This window comes from Trichophyton verrucosum, assembly GCF_000151505.1.
Source record: "Trichophyton verrucosum HKI 0517 chromosome Unknown contig00004_1.f1.exp, whole genome shotgun sequence".
Taxonomy (NCBI): Eukaryota; Fungi; Ascomycota; class Eurotiomycetes; order Onygenales; family Arthrodermataceae; genus Trichophyton; species Trichophyton verrucosum.
In genome coordinates this window covers 1-20,297 of record NW_003315634.1, presented here as the reverse complement: position 1 = coordinate 20,297, position 20,297 = coordinate 1, and the positions used below count along the sequence as shown (strand labels likewise).

General features: G+C 47.5%; 8 protein-coding genes across 8 annotated transcripts; 4 read left to right on the top strand and 4 right to left on the bottom strand.

Moving 5' to 3' along the window:
- Positions 1-771: 771 nt before the first annotated feature.
- On the top strand, positions 772-2,156 carry TRV_00067 (uncharacterized protein; the record flags this gene model as incomplete). Its single annotated transcript, XM_003025694.1, has 6 exons — positions 772-947; positions 1,011-1,123; positions 1,322-1,744; positions 1,807-1,841; positions 1,933-2,047; positions 2,104-2,156. 6 exons carry the CDS (start codon positions 772-774, stop codon positions 2,154-2,156), a joined length of 915 nt encoding a protein of 304 aa, XP_003025740.1.
- A 320-nt stretch (positions 2,157-2,476) lies between these two features.
- On the bottom strand, positions 2,477-4,066 carry TRV_00066 (uncharacterized protein; the record flags this gene model as incomplete). The annotated part of the gene is made up of 1 exon (XM_003025693.1): positions 2,477-4,066. One exon carries the CDS (start codon positions 4,064-4,066, stop codon positions 2,477-2,479), a length of 1,590 nt encoding a protein of 529 aa, XP_003025739.1.
- Positions 4,067-4,448: 382 nt separating this feature from the next.
- On the top strand, positions 4,449-5,373 carry TRV_00065 (EF-hand calcium-binding domain protein, putative; the record flags this gene model as incomplete). The annotated part of the gene is made up of 3 exons (XM_003025692.1): positions 4,449-4,587; positions 4,697-5,180; positions 5,259-5,373. 3 exons carry the CDS (start codon positions 4,449-4,451, stop codon positions 5,371-5,373), a joined length of 738 nt encoding a protein of 245 aa, XP_003025738.1.
- Positions 5,374-5,531: 158 nt separating this feature from the next.
- TRV_00064 (uncharacterized protein) lies at positions 5,532-7,010 on the bottom strand (the record flags this gene model as incomplete). The annotated part of the gene is made up of 1 exon (XM_003025691.1): positions 5,532-7,010. One exon carries the CDS (start codon positions 7,008-7,010, stop codon positions 5,532-5,534), a length of 1,479 nt encoding a protein of 492 aa, XP_003025737.1.
- An 804-nt stretch (positions 7,011-7,814) lies between these two features.
- TRV_00063 (uncharacterized protein) lies at positions 7,815-11,979 on the bottom strand (the record flags this gene model as incomplete). The annotated part of the gene is made up of 4 exons (XM_003025690.1): positions 7,815-8,718; positions 8,802-10,231; positions 10,311-10,950; positions 11,048-11,979. 4 exons carry the CDS (start codon positions 11,977-11,979, stop codon positions 7,815-7,817), a joined length of 3,906 nt encoding a protein of 1,301 aa, XP_003025736.1.
- A 2,274-nt stretch (positions 11,980-14,253) lies between these two features.
- Positions 14,254-15,621, top strand: TRV_00062 (uncharacterized protein; the record flags this gene model as incomplete). The annotated part of the gene is made up of 4 exons (XM_003025689.1): positions 14,254-14,350; positions 14,400-14,796; positions 14,907-15,182; positions 15,240-15,621. The coding sequence occupies 4 exons, from the start codon at positions 14,254-14,256 to the stop codon at positions 15,619-15,621; spliced, it is 1,152 nt and encodes a 383-aa protein (XP_003025735.1).
- Positions 15,622-16,088: 467 nt separating this feature from the next.
- TRV_00061 (uncharacterized protein) lies at positions 16,089-17,760 on the bottom strand (the record flags this gene model as incomplete). The annotated part of the gene is made up of 4 exons (XM_003025688.1): positions 16,089-16,721; positions 16,772-16,870; positions 16,969-17,264; positions 17,409-17,760. 4 exons carry the CDS (start codon positions 17,758-17,760, stop codon positions 16,089-16,091), a joined length of 1,380 nt encoding a protein of 459 aa, XP_003025734.1.
- Positions 17,761-19,121: 1,361 nt separating this feature from the next.
- Positions 19,122-20,138, top strand: TRV_00060 (uncharacterized protein; the record flags this gene model as incomplete). The annotated part of the gene is made up of 1 exon (XM_003025687.1): positions 19,122-20,138. The coding sequence occupies one exon, from the start codon at positions 19,122-19,124 to the stop codon at positions 20,136-20,138; it is 1,017 nt and encodes a 338-aa protein (XP_003025733.1).
- Positions 20,139-20,297: the final 159 nt, after the last annotated feature.

Sequence of the window (20,297 nt, the reverse complement as noted above, 5' to 3'; positions counted from 1 at the left end):
CAGCTCCCTATCGCCGTAAACACCGTCAAGCTTGGAATTGGATTATTGGACCAAAAGAGATCACAGTCGTGATTTCTGTACAAGAGACATGTAGATGCATAACTGTCAAATCCCCGTGATCCTTGGAAACCGCATTGAGAAAGCTCAGCTATGGGAACATACTACATAAACAACGGCGTTTCGAAGCTTTTCCGTCTATTATCGCTACTTCACCATAGACATTGTCCATACGTTGTGGATATCGAGAGTAGTACTAATGCTTCTCTCTCGGTAAACCGCTTGTCCAGCTTGATTTAAATGCTAGCGAGCTACAGGTCTGAACGGTGGCAAATCGTGAGCTGGGCCGGATGGATGCAACTCCTTTTTTGCCATGTCCCATCCTTATCTCCGCAGCCATGTCGCTGCCCATTTATAATGAGCCCGGCATTCAGGGAACCCCCACGCATCATTCCCAGATTTCCACATATTATGATCAGCCTGCAATGAGTAAATCAAAAAAAGCCAACCAATAGGTTTTAATACGGCTTATGACTACTTCACTAATCGAAGCCCGGACTTTAGGCATATCCCCCGAGCTCGGGCTCTGTGCGGGGGTGGAATGTAAATCCGGTCTGCTGTGCCACAGATGACACAACCAACTGGTTTTGGGCTGGTTGTATATAAAATCTAGTATTGCCCCTCATTAATAGTCACTTTCTTTAGACCTCGAGGCAGTTCAAATTGATTGAAGAGGTCCAAAATTGATACTTGAAGATATACTACTCTCTAAAGATGGATATTCCGAAGACGTTCAAGCAAGCCATTTTCAAGGAAAAAGGCGCCCCATTGGTCCTCGAAGAGGTGCCAATGACACCTCCGGGAAATGGGGAGGTGTTGGTGAAGGTGCAGGCTTGTGGTGTATGTCATTCTGATGTATACGTACAGAACGACGGTCTGGGCGCTGGACTGTAAGTTTGCTTATACATTATCGGTTTGATAATATAGGACTGACAACCAGCTTTGCCTTATAGCCCCCGAGTGCCAGGACACGAAATCATCGGGCACGTGGCCGCAATTGGTGAAGGAGTGACACAGTGGAAAGTTGGTGATAGGATTGGAGGAGCGTGGCATGGCGGTCATGACGGTTAGCACCATGTCTTTCCGCGGGAGGGAAGTCCGTTCCCAAGGCTGACTGGAACTGTAGGCACTTGCAGACAGTGCAAGAAAGGTTATTACCAAATGTGTGATAACGAATTGATCAATGGCGTCAACAAGGGAGGTGGCTGTATGTAGCGTCTTTCCCATATTGTTCCAGGTCCAGAAAGCTAACCCGAGTATATAGATGCTGAGTACTGTCTGCTCCGTGCCGAAGCTGGTGTGCGAGTTCCAGCAGATGTCGACGCAGCAGTATACGCCCCCATCCTATGTGCTGGAGTAACGGTTTTCAACTCGATGCGCAACATGAAGCTGATGCCCGGCTCGACAGTCGCTATCCAGGGCCTCGGTGGCTTGGGTCATCTAGCGATTCAATATGCAAACAAATTCGGATATCGTGTTGTGGCCTTGTCTAGAGGCTCTGATAAGGAAAAGTTTGCAAAAGAGCTAGGGGCCCACATATATATCGATGGCGGCAAAGGTGATGTTGGCGAGCAGTTGCAGGCAATTGGAGGTGCAGATATGATCGTTTCGACCGCACCGAGTAGAAGGGCTGTCGAACCACTTCTCAAGGGATTGGGAATGTTGGGCAAGCTTCTGGTCCTCTCCAGTAAGTCATTTAGGGGTAGGGCGCTGGTTTAAGCTTGAAAATTTGCTGATTTACCCTTACAGTCCCTGGGGATATCACAGTTAACACCGGTCTAATGGTGAGCTCGCATTGGCTATTATGCATTTTCAATTATTGAAGAATCAATCAACTGACCTGAGAACCAGGTACGCCGAGGTCTGAGTGTTCAGTGTTGGCCCAGTGGCCACGCCACGGACTCCGAAGATGCCATCGAATTCACGAAACTTGAGAATATCAATTGCATGATGGAAAAATTCCCACTTGCAAAGGTCCAGGAAGCATATGGTAAGTTCCTTTCGCCAACACAAGTTGGGACATGGTGTAGCTAACAACTTCCTCAGATGCGATGGTGAAGGGAACAGTTCGATTCAGGGCTGTGATCACTATGGAGTAATTGTGTAACTACATAGCCATATAACTGGTAAGTGCTAAGAAAAGCTCTCTCGAACTTTGATAAACCACGAATCGGACATCAGAAGATCGCCTTCTTAGGTTGTGTCGCTGGAAAGGATTATTCTGGAATGGTTGTGAGAAGGAAGCCGACACGACTATAGCAACCTCACTTTCGCGAGCGCTGGAAAACTAAATTAAGGTTCAAACTAAGTTCTAATCACATGATACAAATGTTGCCCATTGTTAAACTTTCCATTATATAATCAAACGAGTTTAATTTAGGTTCACTCCTCCGGGGACAAAGTTCCCTAACAAAGTTAACTAGCGCTTTCGGCGGCGTACCCGTAGCTTGGCATTGGACGATGGCATGCGCAGTACTCCAATCCATCTGTCAGGGGGTCTCGAGTCCATAATTTCCAGGTCGTAGTATACCAGAGCATATGCCAACATTAGTTTGAGTTCGCTAGCCGCAAAGAATCGGCCGGGACAGGCTTGACGACCGTTGCCAAAAGCAAGATAATCAGACCCAGTAGCGGCAAATGTCAAGCGTGCTCGATCTACATGGTCCTGGTTGGGGTCATCGCTGTTGATATCGCGGCGCAGACCAACGAAGCGGAATGGTTTGAATATATCTGGCTGTTCATACACATCTGGGTCATGGACAACACCAAGGTTATGAACAGCGCAGAAGTTACCGTAGGCTAAATGGACACCAGATGTCGTAGTGAACCCTTCCTTCGCTACAACTCTGCGACGAAGCCCAACAGCAATCAGGGTGTTAATCCGGGCACTCTCACGAAGAACCGAGTCGAGCTTCTCCATCTTATTCAGTGCCAGCTTTGTCCACTGCCCTCCACATTCATCCAAAACTTGTTCGACCTCGGCTCGGAGCTCCTCAAGGACTTCAGATGTAGACGACGCTAGATCCAGCATGACGTTCGTGATAGTCAAGGAGGATGTGTGGATGGAGACCAAATTCATTAGAAGTATACGGCCAGCGAGGGTTCTGGGCCGGCACATACGAGGGTTGCCACTTTCTCTGGCTTGCTCTATACACCATTGTAGAAAATCATTCTTCCTTTCTGCTTCATCAGGAGATTTCCCAGCGGACAGCGAGGATGCAGGGTTGTCAATGTTGTGCAAGCGATTTTCAATCTCTGGAATAAGCAACTGAGTAAACCGCCTTTCGTAATATCGACAAGGAAGCGTGAACAACAATGACGCCAAAGGACGCAGCGGTTTCCATGTAAAGCTCAACAACAGCTGACTGAATGGTAACGCCCGCGCAAAGCCGAGACCAGCATTGAGCAGTGCCGAGTCGCGACAGTATGGAAGTCCAACGAAGGCATAATTTGTTGCCCTGCATACAATAGAACCCATACTGTCCCAGATTCCAACATCGCGAAATGACTCTGTATCGATCCCCCATTGCTCCTCATAGGCTTGAATGGTTTCGTTAGACAAGCCAGGGAGGAGATTACCGACCTGGTTTGTTAACGTCGTCGTAATGAGCTTTGTGTGTGTTGGGTGTGAGACGAGCATACTGTCGGATATAGTATACTCGTAGAGGAGTCCCTGTACAATAACCTCGCGCAAGCTGAGCACATCTTTGGGCTGGTCGGTGACTAACTTAGTTTCAGATGCCGGAAGCAGTACAAACATCTGACCGCCGGGTCCTGCAATAGGTAGGATTGTAGCTTGGTCCTTATACTTTGCATAGGCTTCTAACAGATTCCCTCGGAGATTGAGAGCGTTACGCCATGCCGCTTGAGAAAAGGGGAACCAGTCTCCTTCTCTGGCGCCAATTATTGGCAGGCCCTTGGGGAGATGTGCGACTGAGGGAAACAGGAGCTTTCGGATAATGTAAATGAGAGTCAACCCCACGACGATGTGGGTGATCATTAACGCCATGTTTGTGTGTCTGCACTGCCGACACGGAGTACAGTTTGGAGACCGATGGCGGGGAGAGTAACCAGGGAGTAGCGGGATAGAGATTGGCATTCAAGATCAACCGTCACATAGTAATAACACGACCACAATCCGCGAGGGGGGTGTTAATTAACCTCCTGGTAATCTGCATTCCCGTCGGAGGCTTCCAAGTGGGGGTAGTCTACATATGGAAAGATCCGATAGCAACGCGTAGATAACAGATAGTTAACAGGTTGTAACCATTGGAAGAAAAGGAAAATAGTAGTTAACCACCAACTAGGTAGATAACCAATTGGTACGGACGTGCGGCCTCGTACTGACTACCCAATACACATCTTGCTGGCCCATAGGAAAGCTGTTGAAAATGAGAATCCTTGCTCTCCACGGTCTGGGCTCGTCATCCTCGCTCCTGAAGGAGCAACTGACACCCTTCAGCAAGGCATTGGGCAGAGAGTACCGGTTTATATTTCTAGATGGAGGAATACCCTGTGAAAGAGGCCCAGGTACGAGTAACTACCTATCTTCCCATCTCCAACTAGTGCTGAAGTGTCAAAGGTGTCCCATCTTGGGCCCCCGGGCCCTTCTATTCATACGCAACGGGTTTCACCCCAGTTGAGATGCGTCAGGCTCTCAACTACTTGGATAATTTTATAAGAGAACACGGCCCTTTCGACGGCGTGTTTGGATTTAGTCTGGGCGCCGCCCTCGCGATAACATATATGCTGGATCAGCAAAATAAGCAGGCTTCTTCGCCATTCTGCTTTGCTGTCATGTCCTCGTCTATATTTGTTGTCTCGCCTGATGATAGCTTTTGCGAGCAGCTTCTGCGTCGATGGCTGGCAGACGACCATGCAGCGTTTCGGTCCAAGTTCCCCAACGGTGACTTTATGACAGAGCTGGAAGATCCATCCGAGCAGAAGCTTGCCCAGTATCTGCAGCAAGTCTTATCTATGCAGTCAATGGGGGTTGGGCTAATTTTGCCAAACACGAATGTCGATTTCCTAGGCACCAAAAAGACGGAGGAAGTCCCACGCTTGGTCCATCCGGATTTGCTTAACGCCCGGATCAAGATACCAACAGTCCACGTCACCGGCCGGTATGACTCGCCCTATATTGGAAAGCAGTCGGCGGTTGCACAAGACTTGTGCACAGCTTCGGTTCGGCGGGTATATAGTCACGATGGTGGCCATGATGTACCTTTTAAGATATCCGACGTGAACGCCATCGTTTCTTTAATCAAGGAGATGGCCGAGGAAGGTACTCAGATACGGGATTTGTACGATGATTAATTCCGCGTCCGGTCTATGTCACGGAATTGGCAAAGTTCAAGTCGAACGATGGTAGAGCGATGACCTTGTGGAATAGATTTTTTTTCAAGTTTGCAAGCTCAAGAATGAATCATGTCTATATGCCACATTTCCTCTACTCCAGTTGCTGTTACTCGATTTCAAGCCATGCGTAAACTATACTTCGTAAACTCTGCGTCCTTGTCGAGGAAATCCGCCTCTTTGTCTGATAAAGTCATCACGAACTCTATTCCGCCATAAGTCTTTCGAGGTATCACGAAACACGTACGGAAAGCACTGTTGCAATCCCCCATAAGGGGCCGAAAGGCTTCCGGCCGACCACCAGCGCCAAATGTCTGGGTTCCAAAGCAGGTTTCATTAAAGGGAAGAGTTGTTGGAGCCAGGATGCCCACTGAAGGCGATTTCATGCGAGCTGCTCGGAGTTGCGGTAGCCTTGTATAATCTGAGACTGAATCAAGTAGTCTATATGCATCCAACAGGCTGTCGGAATCTGTAAAATTTGCCGCACGTGTCCGTATCGTACTCGCGAGATGGGGTATACTTGTATCCTTAGCGACAATACTGCCGGAGGAGAGGGCAAGTCTGTTTTCAAAGTTGACATTACCAAGATAGCCGGCTGGCAGTAGACCTTGGAGCTGCGGCCGCGCATCGAAGGGGATGCTGACCTCTGACATTGCTGAATGAAGCTTGTTGGTGTTTTGCTGCGCGTCCTGAGTTGCCATCCAAGCTCTGACAATACTTCTCCAGATCAACGCACAGATGAGATCGTTACCAGTAACTTCTGTAGGACCGAGTTCAGCAATGCAGTCTTTGCGCAGAGCCGTATATGCCCCTTGCGACATATAGAACAACCTAGGCCTCATCGCTTTCAGCACACCAGGAGAGGCATCAGGGGTGGTGGAAGTCTCTTCGACAAACGCGTGTTCGGAATCGAGGCCCACGAGACGACATATATCTTCTGTCAAAAGGCTTGAAACCGTACCTCGCCTGTCCTCTTTGCATGCATTTCTCAGTGCTACCCGTTCGAAACCCGCGCCCAGGCCACCGTGGTTTCGAACAATATTCTCCATTTCTGCATTTGCTATCAAAGAGTTGCAATGGTGAGCCCAAACTTGAGTCACAGAGAGCATCGCGGTGCCGTCTGAGGCTGGGCTCGCAACTGAGAGAGCCAAAGCGCAACCCCCTGGCAAGAAGTTGGCCTGGGCAACCAAGACATCAGCCCCGTTCTCGAAATCGGGCTGGAATGGTGTCGTCCATAACAAGTCATTTTCTTCGAACTTATCCAGCGGAAACCCCAGATCTCTAAGATCAGAGAGTTCCAGGTCAGTTTCCAGCTGATTGAAGTGCAGTTGGTGTGGTGGTTCTTTGGAGGAAAGGGCCTCAAAACGGATCTCCAATTGGCCGGGACGCCACTCACTAGTATCCTCGCTCTGCCAGTGAACGCGACCATTGAGCCATGGTATTTGAACAAAGGTTCGACGTAGACCTTCTTGTAGACGTCGAAAAGCATCCTGTACCGTGACACCCTGCTTCAAGCTCAGGTAGATCACGCTCTGTGGAATATTCCAAGCAGCTATGTGGTCGAGGGCGTCGAGCTTAATTTTTTGCGTGGGAGCCATGGTATCACTGCACGCAACTAACTAACTAGTTATTCGAAACAACATCCAACCCCGTCCAAAGACCGTATTCTCACTCAAATCGGTAGGCTTAAATCCGAAGCATTATCAGTCGCTGAGAACTATATCGAGTAGGTCCCAAAGCAGTTTAGGTTCAGCCAAGATCGGATGTTACTGCGCCGAACTGCTCGGATGCCCCTTTGCACTATCCCGCGGAGGTTACTGTATTCGGGCATTCAGAGGAAATAAATAGAGGGATTCTACGACGAATTCCTTACATGACTGTAAGTACCTCGGTAGACAGGGATTGTCACTAGTGGCAGGGTCACTGTCGTTCTCATTCAATAGACAGTGCGGGGATGTGGATGCCGGATATAACCCAGAATGGAAAGGCCCGAGAGCCATGTGTGAGAGTGCAAAAAGGAGAAGCTGCAGGAACTCGTTAACTAGTGTCAAATTGACGGCAGCATAAAATGATATGATTGGTTAAAAGCGATATTCGAAACGAATATCCTGGTGTAATTGATGATATCGGTGAGCTTGCTAAGTTACATGCAGAATTTGCAGCGCCAATACGCAGATGCTAGATGACTAAGCTAACTAGTTAGGCTGCAGGGCGTTTTGAAATCATAATACAGACTAATAAATAATAGGCCAAGGGTAATATATAGGGGCAGATTAATATATATTCACAATATACAACAAGATGATCGTGTGAATGGGCATCGGGCAACCGAAATAAAGAAGAGGAGGGGAAAAGGAGAGTAACCATCCGACAAGACATTCCTTCACGGTTATCACAAAAAATTACATCTCTCCCAAATTCTGCAAGCCAACAAGTTCAAAGTACGCCGACCCCATCTGCATCAACTCAGAATGAGTCCCGGCCTCAATGACGCGGCCTTGGTTGAAGACATAGATCATGTCTGCCTTTTGCACTGTGCTGAGACGATGTGCGACAGCTATCGTTGTGCGGCCTTTTGCTGCAGTATCGAGAGCAGCTTGTACGAATTTTTCAGACTCGGAATCGAGAGCGGAGGTGGCCTCATCTAGTAAAAGAATTTTTGGGTTGCGGAGTAAGGCTCTGGCAATTGCAAGGCGTTGCTTCTGGCCACCCGATAGCATACTGCCCTTACTACCAACGAGGGTATCAAACCCGCTTGGCAGACCAATAATGAAATCGTAGATATTTGCATTCTTGCAGCATGCCACTATTTCATCTTCTGAAATATCATCTCTGTCCGTACCCAGCATGATATTCTCACGGATAGTGCCTTGGTATAGAGTTGGCTCTTGGCCAACAAGTGCGATATGGGAGCGGTAATTTTTGACGTTGAATGATGAGATTTCCTTGCTGTCCACGTAGATACCCCCGAAAGTTGGGTTATAGAATCTCTCTAAGAGTGAAATTGCAGTGGACTTACCACATCCACTAGCTCCAACAAATGCAACGTATTGTCCGGGTTTGACCTGGAGGTTAAGACCTTGTAGAACAGGTTGGTTTGGTCGCGACGGGTACCGGAAGTGTACATCCCTGAACTCGATATAGCCTTCTATACTCTGAACCTTTTCACCGTCATCACTCCAGCTATCAATTTCCGGTGTCCGTTCAAAGAGAGCCTTGACACTAGCAGCAGCATGACGGGCTTTGGCAAAATCCGGTACATAGCTGAAGATAGTCCCTGCTGACTGCGCGCCGAAAATGACAGAACTGTAACACAGGAAGAATTGGAACCTGAATCGAAGTGTTAGGACGAATATCATTTCTGATTGGGGGAATCGTGGTTTACTCACATGCTATATTCGCGTCTACCAAACAGGGTACCTCCATACCAAAAGCCGAGAGCCATGCAGAGGAACTGGAGTGATTGAGATGCTGCATAAAGGATGGACGACTTAAGGACGGACCACACTAGGCTGCGGCCTTGCGAGAGAAGCTGTGCGTGGTAGTGACTGCAAATGTCATCCTCACGGGTTAAAGAAGCTACGGTTCGGATAGCTGAAGTGGCCTCACAAGCATAGCTTGCAGAATCTGCGTAGGCTTTTTTCTTCTCTCTCTCGAGTCGGACCAGCATTACCAAGCGGAAGTACCCGCAAGCGAGGAGAAGGGGGATGATGGAAATGCAAACCAGACCAAGCTTCCACCCTACAGCCAGCGCTATGGCGCAAGCGGCAACCAAGGTAGTGACCATCAAGATGATAGTCATCATAGTAATCCCCGACAGCCCAGCCAATTGAGAGGTCTCAGTGGATAGGAAGGAAGTGAGAGCACCTGCAGAACGTTTGTCGAAGTAGGCAATGTCTTGCCGGAGGATATGCCGGAATGCTTGGTCACGAACTCGATGGATCAGTCGTTCTGCGCAGTGAGAGAACATAATACCCTGAGTTGTGAGGGCCAATAGCTGCACAAAGGCGAGCATCAAATACATCAGGGACCAGAAGTTGACTTGTCGACGTATTTCAGAGCTTTCTGAGAGAGGGAGTGAAAGGACTGTAATGCACTTAGAGAAGAAGACAGCTTGTGTTGGATTACCTCCACCGCAGACGACGCCGAGTAAAATTCCAAAGACCATATATTTCCATTCTTGTTTGTTCAAACCCGCCACGAAACGTATCAGTTCAAAGAAGGTATAGTTGTCAGCAATGTCGTCTTGTTGCTCTTTTCCCTTTCTCGAAAGTGTAGTTCGTGATTTTTCTGACTGTGTCTTGTCCGTTGTAGGGTCCTGAGGTTCTTCTTCTTCATCTAACTTGCCGAAGCTGTCGCACTTCTCATCATATCCAGTTTGCAGTAAATCATAATCGGTTTCGGGCAAAATGTGATCATTATCTTGACTTCTAGACTGCTGCTTTGTCGCTATCCGCTGAGCCTCGACCAATTTATGATAAGCCGCTTTCTTTTGCAGGAGTTCATAGTGGGTGCCTTGCTCGACAACACGTCCGTGAGACATTACCACAATATTGTCCGCATTCTTGATAGTAGAGAGCCGGTGAGCAATGATCACGGTAGTTCGTCCCTGGGCAGCTTTGTCGAGTGCAGCTTGTACAACTCCTTCGCTCTTTGTGTCGAGTGCGGATGTTGCTTCATCAAGTAGTAAGATCTTAGGGTCGCTAACTATGGCCCTGGCAATGGCAATACGTTGTTTCTGCCCCCCTGAGAGAAGTAACCCTCGTTCGCCAATGTTAGTTTCGTAGCGTTCAGGAAGGGAAGAGATGAAATCATGAGCCTGAAAAGAAACTTGGTCAGAACTTTTGACTGAGTTTGTACGGTAGTTAGAAATATAAACGCTAAGGGATTAAACTCACATTTGCTATTCGAGCAGCGCGCTCGACCAGCTCAGTAATCGCTTTGTCGGATGCATGCTCGTGCGGTGTTCCGATCAATCCATGCTTAATATTTCCAAATATCGTGGTAGCGAATAATGCAGGCTCTTGACTAACCAATGAGATTTGTTGTCGTAACCAGCGTAGATTTAGATCTTTGATATCATGGCCGTCGATATATAGAGATCCACCCACAGGATTGTAGAAACGCTCAATCAGCCCGACTATAGTGCTCTTCCCAGAGCCTGAAGCTCCAACAAGAGCTGTAGACTTACCAGCTGGGAATATCAAGCTTACATCATCCATCACAACAACATCGGGGCGGGAAGGGTATATATGTCTAATGTTCTTGAGCTCCACATCTCCCTGAATTTTCTCGAGCTTCTGACCCTCAGTCGATAGAGGATCGAGAGGAGAGACACGATCGATGGTTGCATAGATCTTATTGGCTGCTGCAACCGCTGTGGTGATGGCTTGGACATTCGGCGTGATATTGCCCAGGGCAAAGGCACCCATCATGATGGCCATTTGAATAGTAAGAATCTGCGCTAGCCCAACGGATCCATCCACCAGGAAGCGGGAGCCCATCCAGAAAGACAGTCCATAATTGAGGTAGATATACCTTGATAGTGACAATTTGTTAGAACGCTGTGTTGTTCAATAGAATTCAAGAGACCGTCAATCGGAAGGTGAGATGTTATTCCACTCGCTATACTTACAGAAAGAGAAAGCCAAGCATTGAGCTAGTGGTGGATTTCAGCTTGAAGCCGGACTTCTCTGCTTCAACAAGATATCCATCATACCGTTGAGCCAACTTCTCTTGGGTATTGAACGCAACCGGATTTCGAATCGAGCTAATGACCTCTTCTGCAACCGTTCCGCCTTTAGCAAATTGGCCAAGGTATGTCTTGCTGAGCTTAGCAACGAACGTGCCCACGAAACCCAACGTGACAACAATAGCGACGACAGTGGAGCACATAATCAGGGCCAGTTTCCAATGCCTGGTGAAACTGATCACTATAGCGGCTACAAAAGTGGCGATGGCTGTCAAGGTCAATCCCACTTTCTCTGAGATGCCTTCCTGGACAAGATTGGTATCTGCTGTAATGCGTGTGGTAATCTCACCCGCACCAAGCTCGTCAAAAAAGGCAATATTTTGTCTGAGAATGGCAGCTAGGAAGCGTTCTCTGATCTTTGATGTGACGTGTTCGCCGGCGTACACGAAACCGATCGTGGCCATATAAACCATAGCAAACTCGCCTATAGCAAGGTAGAGAAAGTACAGAGAGAAACTCGCAAGGTCGCTGTTAAACTTGCTCCCCGAGATTTCGCCCAAAAGGAAACTGCGGAAGGTGCCTGCAAGACCACCGAACAAAACAGTCATCATGGGCATAAGTGCACCGCCAATGATCGCGGCCACCGAGGCAAGCACAAGAACAATCCTGTCATTCCGTGTCGCATAACGATACAAAGCCATGTAATTGACATTGGTGGCGGGAAGATCCAGTTGTCTCTTGAGGATGAGCCTCTCGTGCTCTGGCAGATGCTTGAACGGACCATCATCTCCCATCGTTTCGGTTTCCCCAACCTGCGCTGGACCGGCTCGGTTCGCGTGTCTGGCATCTTGACCTTCCAGGTCACGGCTCGTCATCATGAAGCAGCCCAGCGATTATTGACGTGACACTGGTGGTGGGAGGTCGGAGTATGTTAGTTTTTCTGATGGTGGGGGGGTCAAGTCGGCCTGTAATGAAGTGAGGTTGAAGCGAAAGAATCTCTGGAGCGTGCAACTCGCTTTTGTTAACTACGCTGCCGAGTGCCCCCTGAGTCCCCTTGCTATACAACAATTGAGGCGTTATCATTTTCTATTGTTTGGAGGAAGCGGGGGGGCGACAATCATGGATTTGATGTGTAAAACGCTGTATTGCATGGATATCTGTATGCTATGAGGGTGTTGGCCAATAATGAACGACCCAGTCTTCTGGATACCCCTGGTGGGTCTCCGGAACTTACTGGATTAGGCGATCAGCCGCATATCGACCCGCCCAGACTGGTTCCAGATCCTGGTCATCATATCAATGCGGTTGTTGGCGGAGGCCTTGCGGGCCTAACACTTGCAAACACACTGGAAAAGGGGAATGGTGACTTGCTGCTAGAGGCCCGTGGTCGATTTGACCCCCGGGGCCGGAGTATCCAACCCGATTATGGGTGAAACAGCCCCAATCACAATGTACAAAATCCACCGGAGCAATGGTAAACTTGTATCAGAAGGAGGATGATGATATTGAGCTCTATCGAGTGTGCGAGGCTTTAATCAAACAAGGTGTAGCGAAATAAGATGACTAATACAAAAACTGACAACTTGTCATAGCACCGGCGCTCACATTCCCCGATCTTGACAACCAGGTATGATAAAAACATCTATCTCTCAGGTAATTAGTAGTTAAGTAGATCGAACTAAGTACAGAGTTGATGGCGCTCTGATACGGAGTACAAGCGTATCTAATGATTAACTAACTAAAATTAACATGCTAGGTACATAGCGCTCGCTCCGCTCGTTATCAAGAACAAAATATCCGCTACTCTGTACTTCCTATTGGATTACCAATTCGCTATTAATCAGCTATTTCTATTGGTTACGGTGAAAATATATGTTAGATTTATGCCCGCCCAGTCAACCAATAAACGTCACTGACCCCTTATGCTTCAGGGGTGCCGTTGATTGGTTATCCGGATTGGTCAGTCAGCTTTATAAAATAAAATTTTGATTGGCTATAACTAGTTATTTATTCTATTAGCTCAGGAAACAGAGGTTATGTAATTAAGCTTCTCACCGGCTACTGTAGGTTTGGAATACGCGGAGAATTTAAGCGCCTAAAAGTCAAACGGACCTCAGTACAGCGGACTGAATGGACCATGCCTCCCACACAAATATCCATCATCATTGGCCCCGGTCATTCCGACTGTACGACTATAATAGGCAACAAGCGAAGTACTCCTGATGTTGCGGAAGGGGATCGAGCGGGCTGAGAAAGAAGCTAGCACTCTTAAATCTAGGGAGGGCAGAGCTGGGTAACCAGAGTACCTAGTAACAAATTACCTTACCTTGCGCATCTCAGCGTCCTATGGGAGGCCACGATTCCCAGATTTGACAGACGTACGTAAAATGCAGCCTTACGTTACTTGACTTCATTGGTGCAATATAACGTCGCCGTTTGGAGGGTCATCATGCCCGAGGCGCAGGGGGGTGTTCAAATACTTGGGTGTTAACACAGAGCTCTGATTGATCAGTCCATTGGTACAGAGTACAGGCCCACTTGCCGCCTTGCCCCACTGCCGATTATTATTATTATTATTATTATCATCATCATCATATTATACACTTATGCCGAAGACTGAGGTTCAACCACTAGAGTCTCTTAAAGAGGCTTTTCTAAACACCCTTTCGTGGATGATTATAATACCAAAGGCTTCATATACCAATCCGTCATGGATAGCCGCTGCGGATGATTTATACCAACATCTACAGTGTAGAACCGCAGCACTCATCGGGGTACCCATCTAACTGAATCCGTGCCGAGGGCTCAGGGGCTATTCAAAAGTTAGTTTGCCCGAGGTCCTGGTCACCGTATCATGCACTGCTTAATCCAGGTTCCTTCGCAACCAATCAGGCAGTATGGAAACTACCTAGCCATGGATGCACATATGCAAAGGCACAAGGTAGTGAGCGCCGTGTAGGTGATCAAAGAATGCAATTGTACACGTATGCGCTCAAATGTACAGGGATTATTTTGGCCTTGGGTCCAGCACATCTGGCGGAACGTATCTTGTTTCGCATTTATTTGGCCTGACGTTACGGGACCTAAGTTTTCGCTGATCTTGTATTTCACACTCAAGATTTACGTTTAAACCGACCGCAGGCCAGCCGATGTTTGCAAAGATGTTTGGCACCATTCGATACGACAAGGACACCAATAGTCGCAAGCATGTAGAGCTCCAAAGCGCTAGTGGATTCAAAGCCAGAGGTTATACTCCGGTTGCCTGTGATCGTTGTCACTCACGAAAGGTCAATAGGTCTAGATCACTTCTTTCAACATTACGGCCTAGGTCACACTGGCCGTGGACTAATTTTCACTTCATTGCTGCGGAATGATGAAGATGAATACCTGCTGACATCTCCCCAGCTAAAGTGTAGCGGTGACAAAGATGGCTGTGGAAAATGTCAGGCTGCCTCAGTCACTTGCATGTATCGAGATATCTTGTCGATCAAAGACAGTAGAAAGACATCAAAACGTGTGCGCCCTTCCAATAACCATTTGCCTACTCCAAACTCATGTCAGGCTTCCTATGGTAGTCAACAACTGTCCATCGGCGCAGAGATAGACCAAGAGTCTACTCAAAGCATGTCTGACTCTGAGCCTCTAAATTTGCCATGCTCTTCTTCCGAGGAGTTCGCCGAATTGAACAACATGTGGGAGAGCTCGATTTTGTCAACTCAGCCTAGATCTCCTGCATTAACGGATAATTATGGGGCACTCGGACTTGATTCATCCAGTGGATGCACGAGGTCCCGAAGAGCAGCCACTCATCAACAAATGCTGAGAATATATTTGACGCAGTCCTCAATATACAGGTACCCTACCACCACACAAACACCCCATCTCAACCAACCCGGTTCAACGAAAATACCCAAGAGAGACGATCAGAATGGAGCTCATTCCCAGGTGGTAATTCACCATCCCCTCTTGGCACTAATAGAGAGCCTGCCTCAAAATGTGATTGTCTCCGTGACGTGGCTCTTTTCCTGGAGGCCATTGGGGTAGAATCGACAGAGACGAGGGCAGACATCCTTTTAAAGTGTGTGGATAGAGGAATACAGGTCTGTAGGGAGGCTCTTCGTTGTTCAGACTGTAGAGTCCGTGGTGACAACGGCATGTTTCTAGCCGTTGTCTTACAGCAGCTCGTCACTCTGACTCGTACGGCGTCAGATAAGCTTCTAGAATGGAACCACGAACAAAGTAACCGCCGAGGGTCCTCTAGCGAGACCCACATCCCTATCGTCTGCATTTACCAGTACAGAATCGAAATTCCAGACGTTAAGGTCTCTCTTATACTTCACGTAGCCTTATTGCACTTTTTCGGCTTGCAAGGTCTCTCCAATGCACTTAAGGAAAAACTTCGGTCCAACAGTTTCGCGGCGCAACTAGTTACGGATTGCGAAAGCATTATTGTTGATACCATCAAAATAATTCAGGAGAAGGCATCAAATTCGGCCTCTATGGGTTCTGCATTTTAATTTAGTTAATCATATATTCTAAGCATAAGGACTCAATAAAATGCATGTATTATTAAATTATAGTGGAAAAAGGCCATCAGGGTGTATATTTTTATGTTAATAAAAGACTACAGGACCCCTATTGACCGGTACAGAGCTTAGACAGGAGGCCCGTTTGGGAGCAACATCATTACTGAAATCCTCCATTCTCATGGTTGCCCAGGGTACTTCGGTTATATCTCTAAACCCCAGGCCGTAAGCGAAAGAGTACTAAGCGTATAAAAGGTCTTTTAATATTGGTAATTAATTATATATCTATTTTTTATTATCAGCCTATATCGAAGTCGCTGGCTAAAAATTGAAGGCTTCTCTAATAATGTGACTAAAAGGCACACTTTGACATCTCAAGTATCACCACCCATTAGAAGCCGTTACCCAAAATTCTGGTGCTCAGAGGCTGGGTACTGTAATAATGATATCTTGAACTGTCAATTTCTCGTCACCGCAATAGCAGGGGCTCTTCGTAGTCTTCTCCAGAGTGTTTTTGCAGGAGTGTCAACTCCACTAGACCGACTGGTGTGAAGAGCCTGTTGTATTTCGGCCAATGTACGGCCGCGCGTTTCTGGCATGAAGAACCAACAAACTATGGCTGTGGCAAAGGTACAACTTCCGAAGAGGAAATAGGCACCGTAGCTAGTATTTGCGAGTAGGGTTGGTGTCACAAGGGCAACGAGGAAGTTTGTGATCCAATTGCTTCCATGAGCAAGGCTTGTAGCGCTTGCTCTAGTTCTCTGTGGCTGGATTTCGGCGGCATATATTTTCACAGCAACCGCCCAAGAGATAGAAAATATGACCGTGTAGAGGTAAATAGAGATGACAACCACCCAGCGTCCGGCACCATAGGAATGTACTGCATCTCCAGCATATAACCCGCCAATAATAAACATGGTTGTGGCCATTCCAAGTCCGCCATATATTGTGTTTCGGCGTCGGCTCCAGCTATCAGCCCAGATCGTAGCCGGAATAGTAACTGCACAAATGACTATAGCTGATACGCCTGATGCAAGGAAGGTATCACCTGCGGAAGTGAGGCCAGCTTGTTGGAATAGTAAAGGGGCGTACTATATAATATTAGATGAAGTCGGAAATGTCTAAAAGAATGAAAACGTACATAAAGAACACCATCAATTCCACTCAGCTGTTGCATACCCATGAGGAAGATAGCTAGAAGGAAGCCTGGTCTAGCTTCGGCAGAAAAGACGTCAAGTGTCTGTAAGTAATTGTAATTAGAATACACACTTTCCAACTTTTTTCTAACGTAACCGGAACAAAGAAAACTAGACCCCTTGAACTTAAAGTGGGACTGACCTTGGACCTTATCTTCGGTTCTTCCTCTTGATTTGACGGCATAACTTCTCGATCAGCATGCAGAACACTCAAACGATCCCAGGCTGCATCAATTGCTGCCGTATTTTGGCCGTAGGTCGCAGCTAACCATCTCGGAGAAGGAGGTAGGAACACGTATGCAACCACGGCAAATGTAGCAGAGTAAGAAGCAAGGAGTATAAACGGTAGACGCCAGGAGAGGGTCGTAACAATCTTGACAGATCTGTAGCATGTAAAGAAACCGGCCACTAGCCCAGAGGTGATAAGAAGCTGGGGCCCTGTAGTGAGGCTTCCACGGTGTCTGGCAGGGGAGATTTCGCAAATGTACCTGCAGCGGCGTCAGTGTGGCTGTTCAAGATATTGGCATAGCGCGGTGGATAGTTACACGACCAATGTGCCCAAGTAAAGGCCCTCGCCAATACCTGCTACTACTCGGCCAGCAACAAACATGCCAAGGTGAACGGCAGCGGCCTCAATCGCGGCGCCAAGGCCAAATATAGCAGACCCGATAGCAATTGCTGGGGGCCGACCCAGAACATCAGCAACACGGCCAGCTAAAAACGAGGAGATGGCGGCAGGAATAAGGATCGAAGATACAATCAGCCCATGGAGCGTGGGACTCGGATGGCCGAAAGCCCCGGTAAACGAGTCCATCACAGTCACAGGACCGATAATTGCGGTGTCAACTCCGAAGAGAAAACCCCCGAGGGAGCACAGAATGCTAGCCACGACATAACGAGGCGGTGGTTTCTGGAATATACTGGAGAGTTTCATGATTCCAACTTGAAAGCAACTCCTGCCTCAAGGAAGCTGTGGACTACTGACGGTGTGGTGAGAACCATCGTCTGGGGAAAGGAACACAATTTAAGTCGAAGTGAGGGGTATTTATCTCAGGAGACTACCCGAGGTGAGTCACGAATTGAGTGCTCACCAGCATCTCGTGGGGACCCAACATCATTGGTAATCATTCGATATCTGGCTAGACCTCTACCTTGCGGATGGTTTGTTGGTTTGTGCCTTATTTCCGGTTTCTCCTGCGGGCCCAGAGAGGAGGTCATGGCCACGCCTTTTAGGTTGCCCAAGGAAGTTATAACCTTAAATTAAACTATGTGGGGCAGGACGGGACCCACTTTCCGTATAAAAATGCCGATTCACGGACAGTTTTGCGTTTGTCAGCATCCCGTTCTCACATCTTTTGGCCAATCAGCTGCTCCCGAATCGACATTAGTAGCTACTTCCACCCCTTACCGTGACCCGAATGCTCGAAAATTTTCTTCGGGTCAGAAGGATCTTCCGTTAGCCGTGTCGTGAAAAACAACATTCCAACAGCCTAGAAGGAGGTTACCCAGTGTTTTGCAAAGAGACAAGCTCCAGAGGTTTTTGCCCTGTCATCAGAGAGGAAGCTGGGAGGAAAAAGCTGGGTCACTTGTGATAGGTGCTACCGTATGTGTTCTCGCTACTCGATTGAAATAACTTAATTCCTTTGTTGCTGAAGTCGATACGGAGTACTTCTCTTCCCATTATGAGAAAGTCATTGAAAGACTAAACCCAACAAGACTATCTTTTGAGCGACGACGAGGGAATGCTTGAATCGTATATTGACGTTGTCAAACCAATTAGTACGTGGTCGTTTTTCGACTACTGTAGCCGTCAGCCGCTTCCATATCCCTCGTCTTCCCACAAGAAACTGCATAATGACTAAATATGGTGGTTTAACCGCAGAAATGCCCCTTTTAGGAAAAGCGCTTCTCGGCGCAGCCTCAGCCACACCATCACAACCTTGGATCATCCCTGCGAACATCAACTTATTCTTCCGTAATTAAATATCGAATGGATATTTGACCATTTCTGTCATGAAGTTGCATATTTATACCCCCACAAGTGCAAAAGAATGGATTTCACCCCTCAGTGGAATATCCAAGGATACGTCTTTCAGGTGATGTTGAGTGCAGCTGATCATCATTCTCGAGAGGTTTCAGCATCTTCAACAACAACCCTCACGGGGTATCATTACTGCAATAATCATGGATATAAAGTCCTTCTGATGCCGTCAACTTCCTCTAGGACTAACTATTAGGAAAAAACTACCAGTCACACTTGAACACAAGTCCGGTTTTTCCCTTCAGACTTTCATGATGGCAAAACCACAGCTCGCATCTTTTTGGCACCGCCTAATGGGGGCTGTTGGTTTCAAGAAGACTTACAACTTCATTCTTTTCTTCATTTTCGCCGGTGGCTTGCTTGGATTCACTTTGTCCCGCCTCCAATACCTAGACATAAACAGATTCAGACGAAGCTCTATCCCTGGCGAATGGTACTACTACCAACAAGACCTCTATAAAACCGGTATCATGTTACACCTAGGAGCAATCCTACCTTGTTCACTTCTCATCGTTCTTCAATTTATCCCGATAATTCGATACAAGGCTACTTTATTTCACCGCCTAAACGGATACCTTATTATACTTCTTTTCATGATTTCGAACGCGGGTGTAATAATAATCACTCCCCATGCCTTCGGTGGTGACCCTGCCACGCGGTTCAGCAATGGGCTCCTTGTTCTGGTTTCTACAGTTTCCATCATAATTGCCTACATCAACATCCGCCGGAAGCAAATTGAGCAGCACCGGGCTTGGATGTTACGAGCCATGTTCTATATGGGAAGCATAATAACTATGCGTCCTCTCATCGAAATCTTTTCACCCATATTCCGCTCTCTTGAGTACAAATTTTATGTCAGCTGGCCCTGCGATCAGATTGATTTTACGTGGAAGTTCTACAATATTCCGGTACCATATACCAGCGCATACCCTATGTGCAATGCTACCATTTACCCGTGGTTAGGAAACGTTGAGCGCTACGCCCCGGTCAGAGCTGATACAGGTTCTCCCGACCCAGTCGCTATTGGAGCAAGTATACAGCTCCAGTCGGCTCTCGCTGGTTCAGTAGCGACATTCCTACATTTCGTTGGTATCGAATTGTATCTGCGTCTCACGCCTCGCGAACATGAACGGCTAAGGAACGTGAGTTATGAGCGCCAGGCCGCAGCGAAATATAAAAATCCAGGCAGTGCAGGATTGGTTGTCCAGAAGATTGGTGATGCGAACCCATGGATTCCACATCAGCAGGAGGTAGATGCAGAAGATAACTGATACTTTCAGCGTTTGAAATGGATTAGTCCATGTTTCCTAGCCTTAGTTTTATATCCTCCTTTCATAGTAACGCGAGATTCCTCTACCCTATATCAACCCTCTCAACTAAGAGTCTAGTACATACGACCATAGGAAGTGGAAAACAGAGCTTCCCGTCCA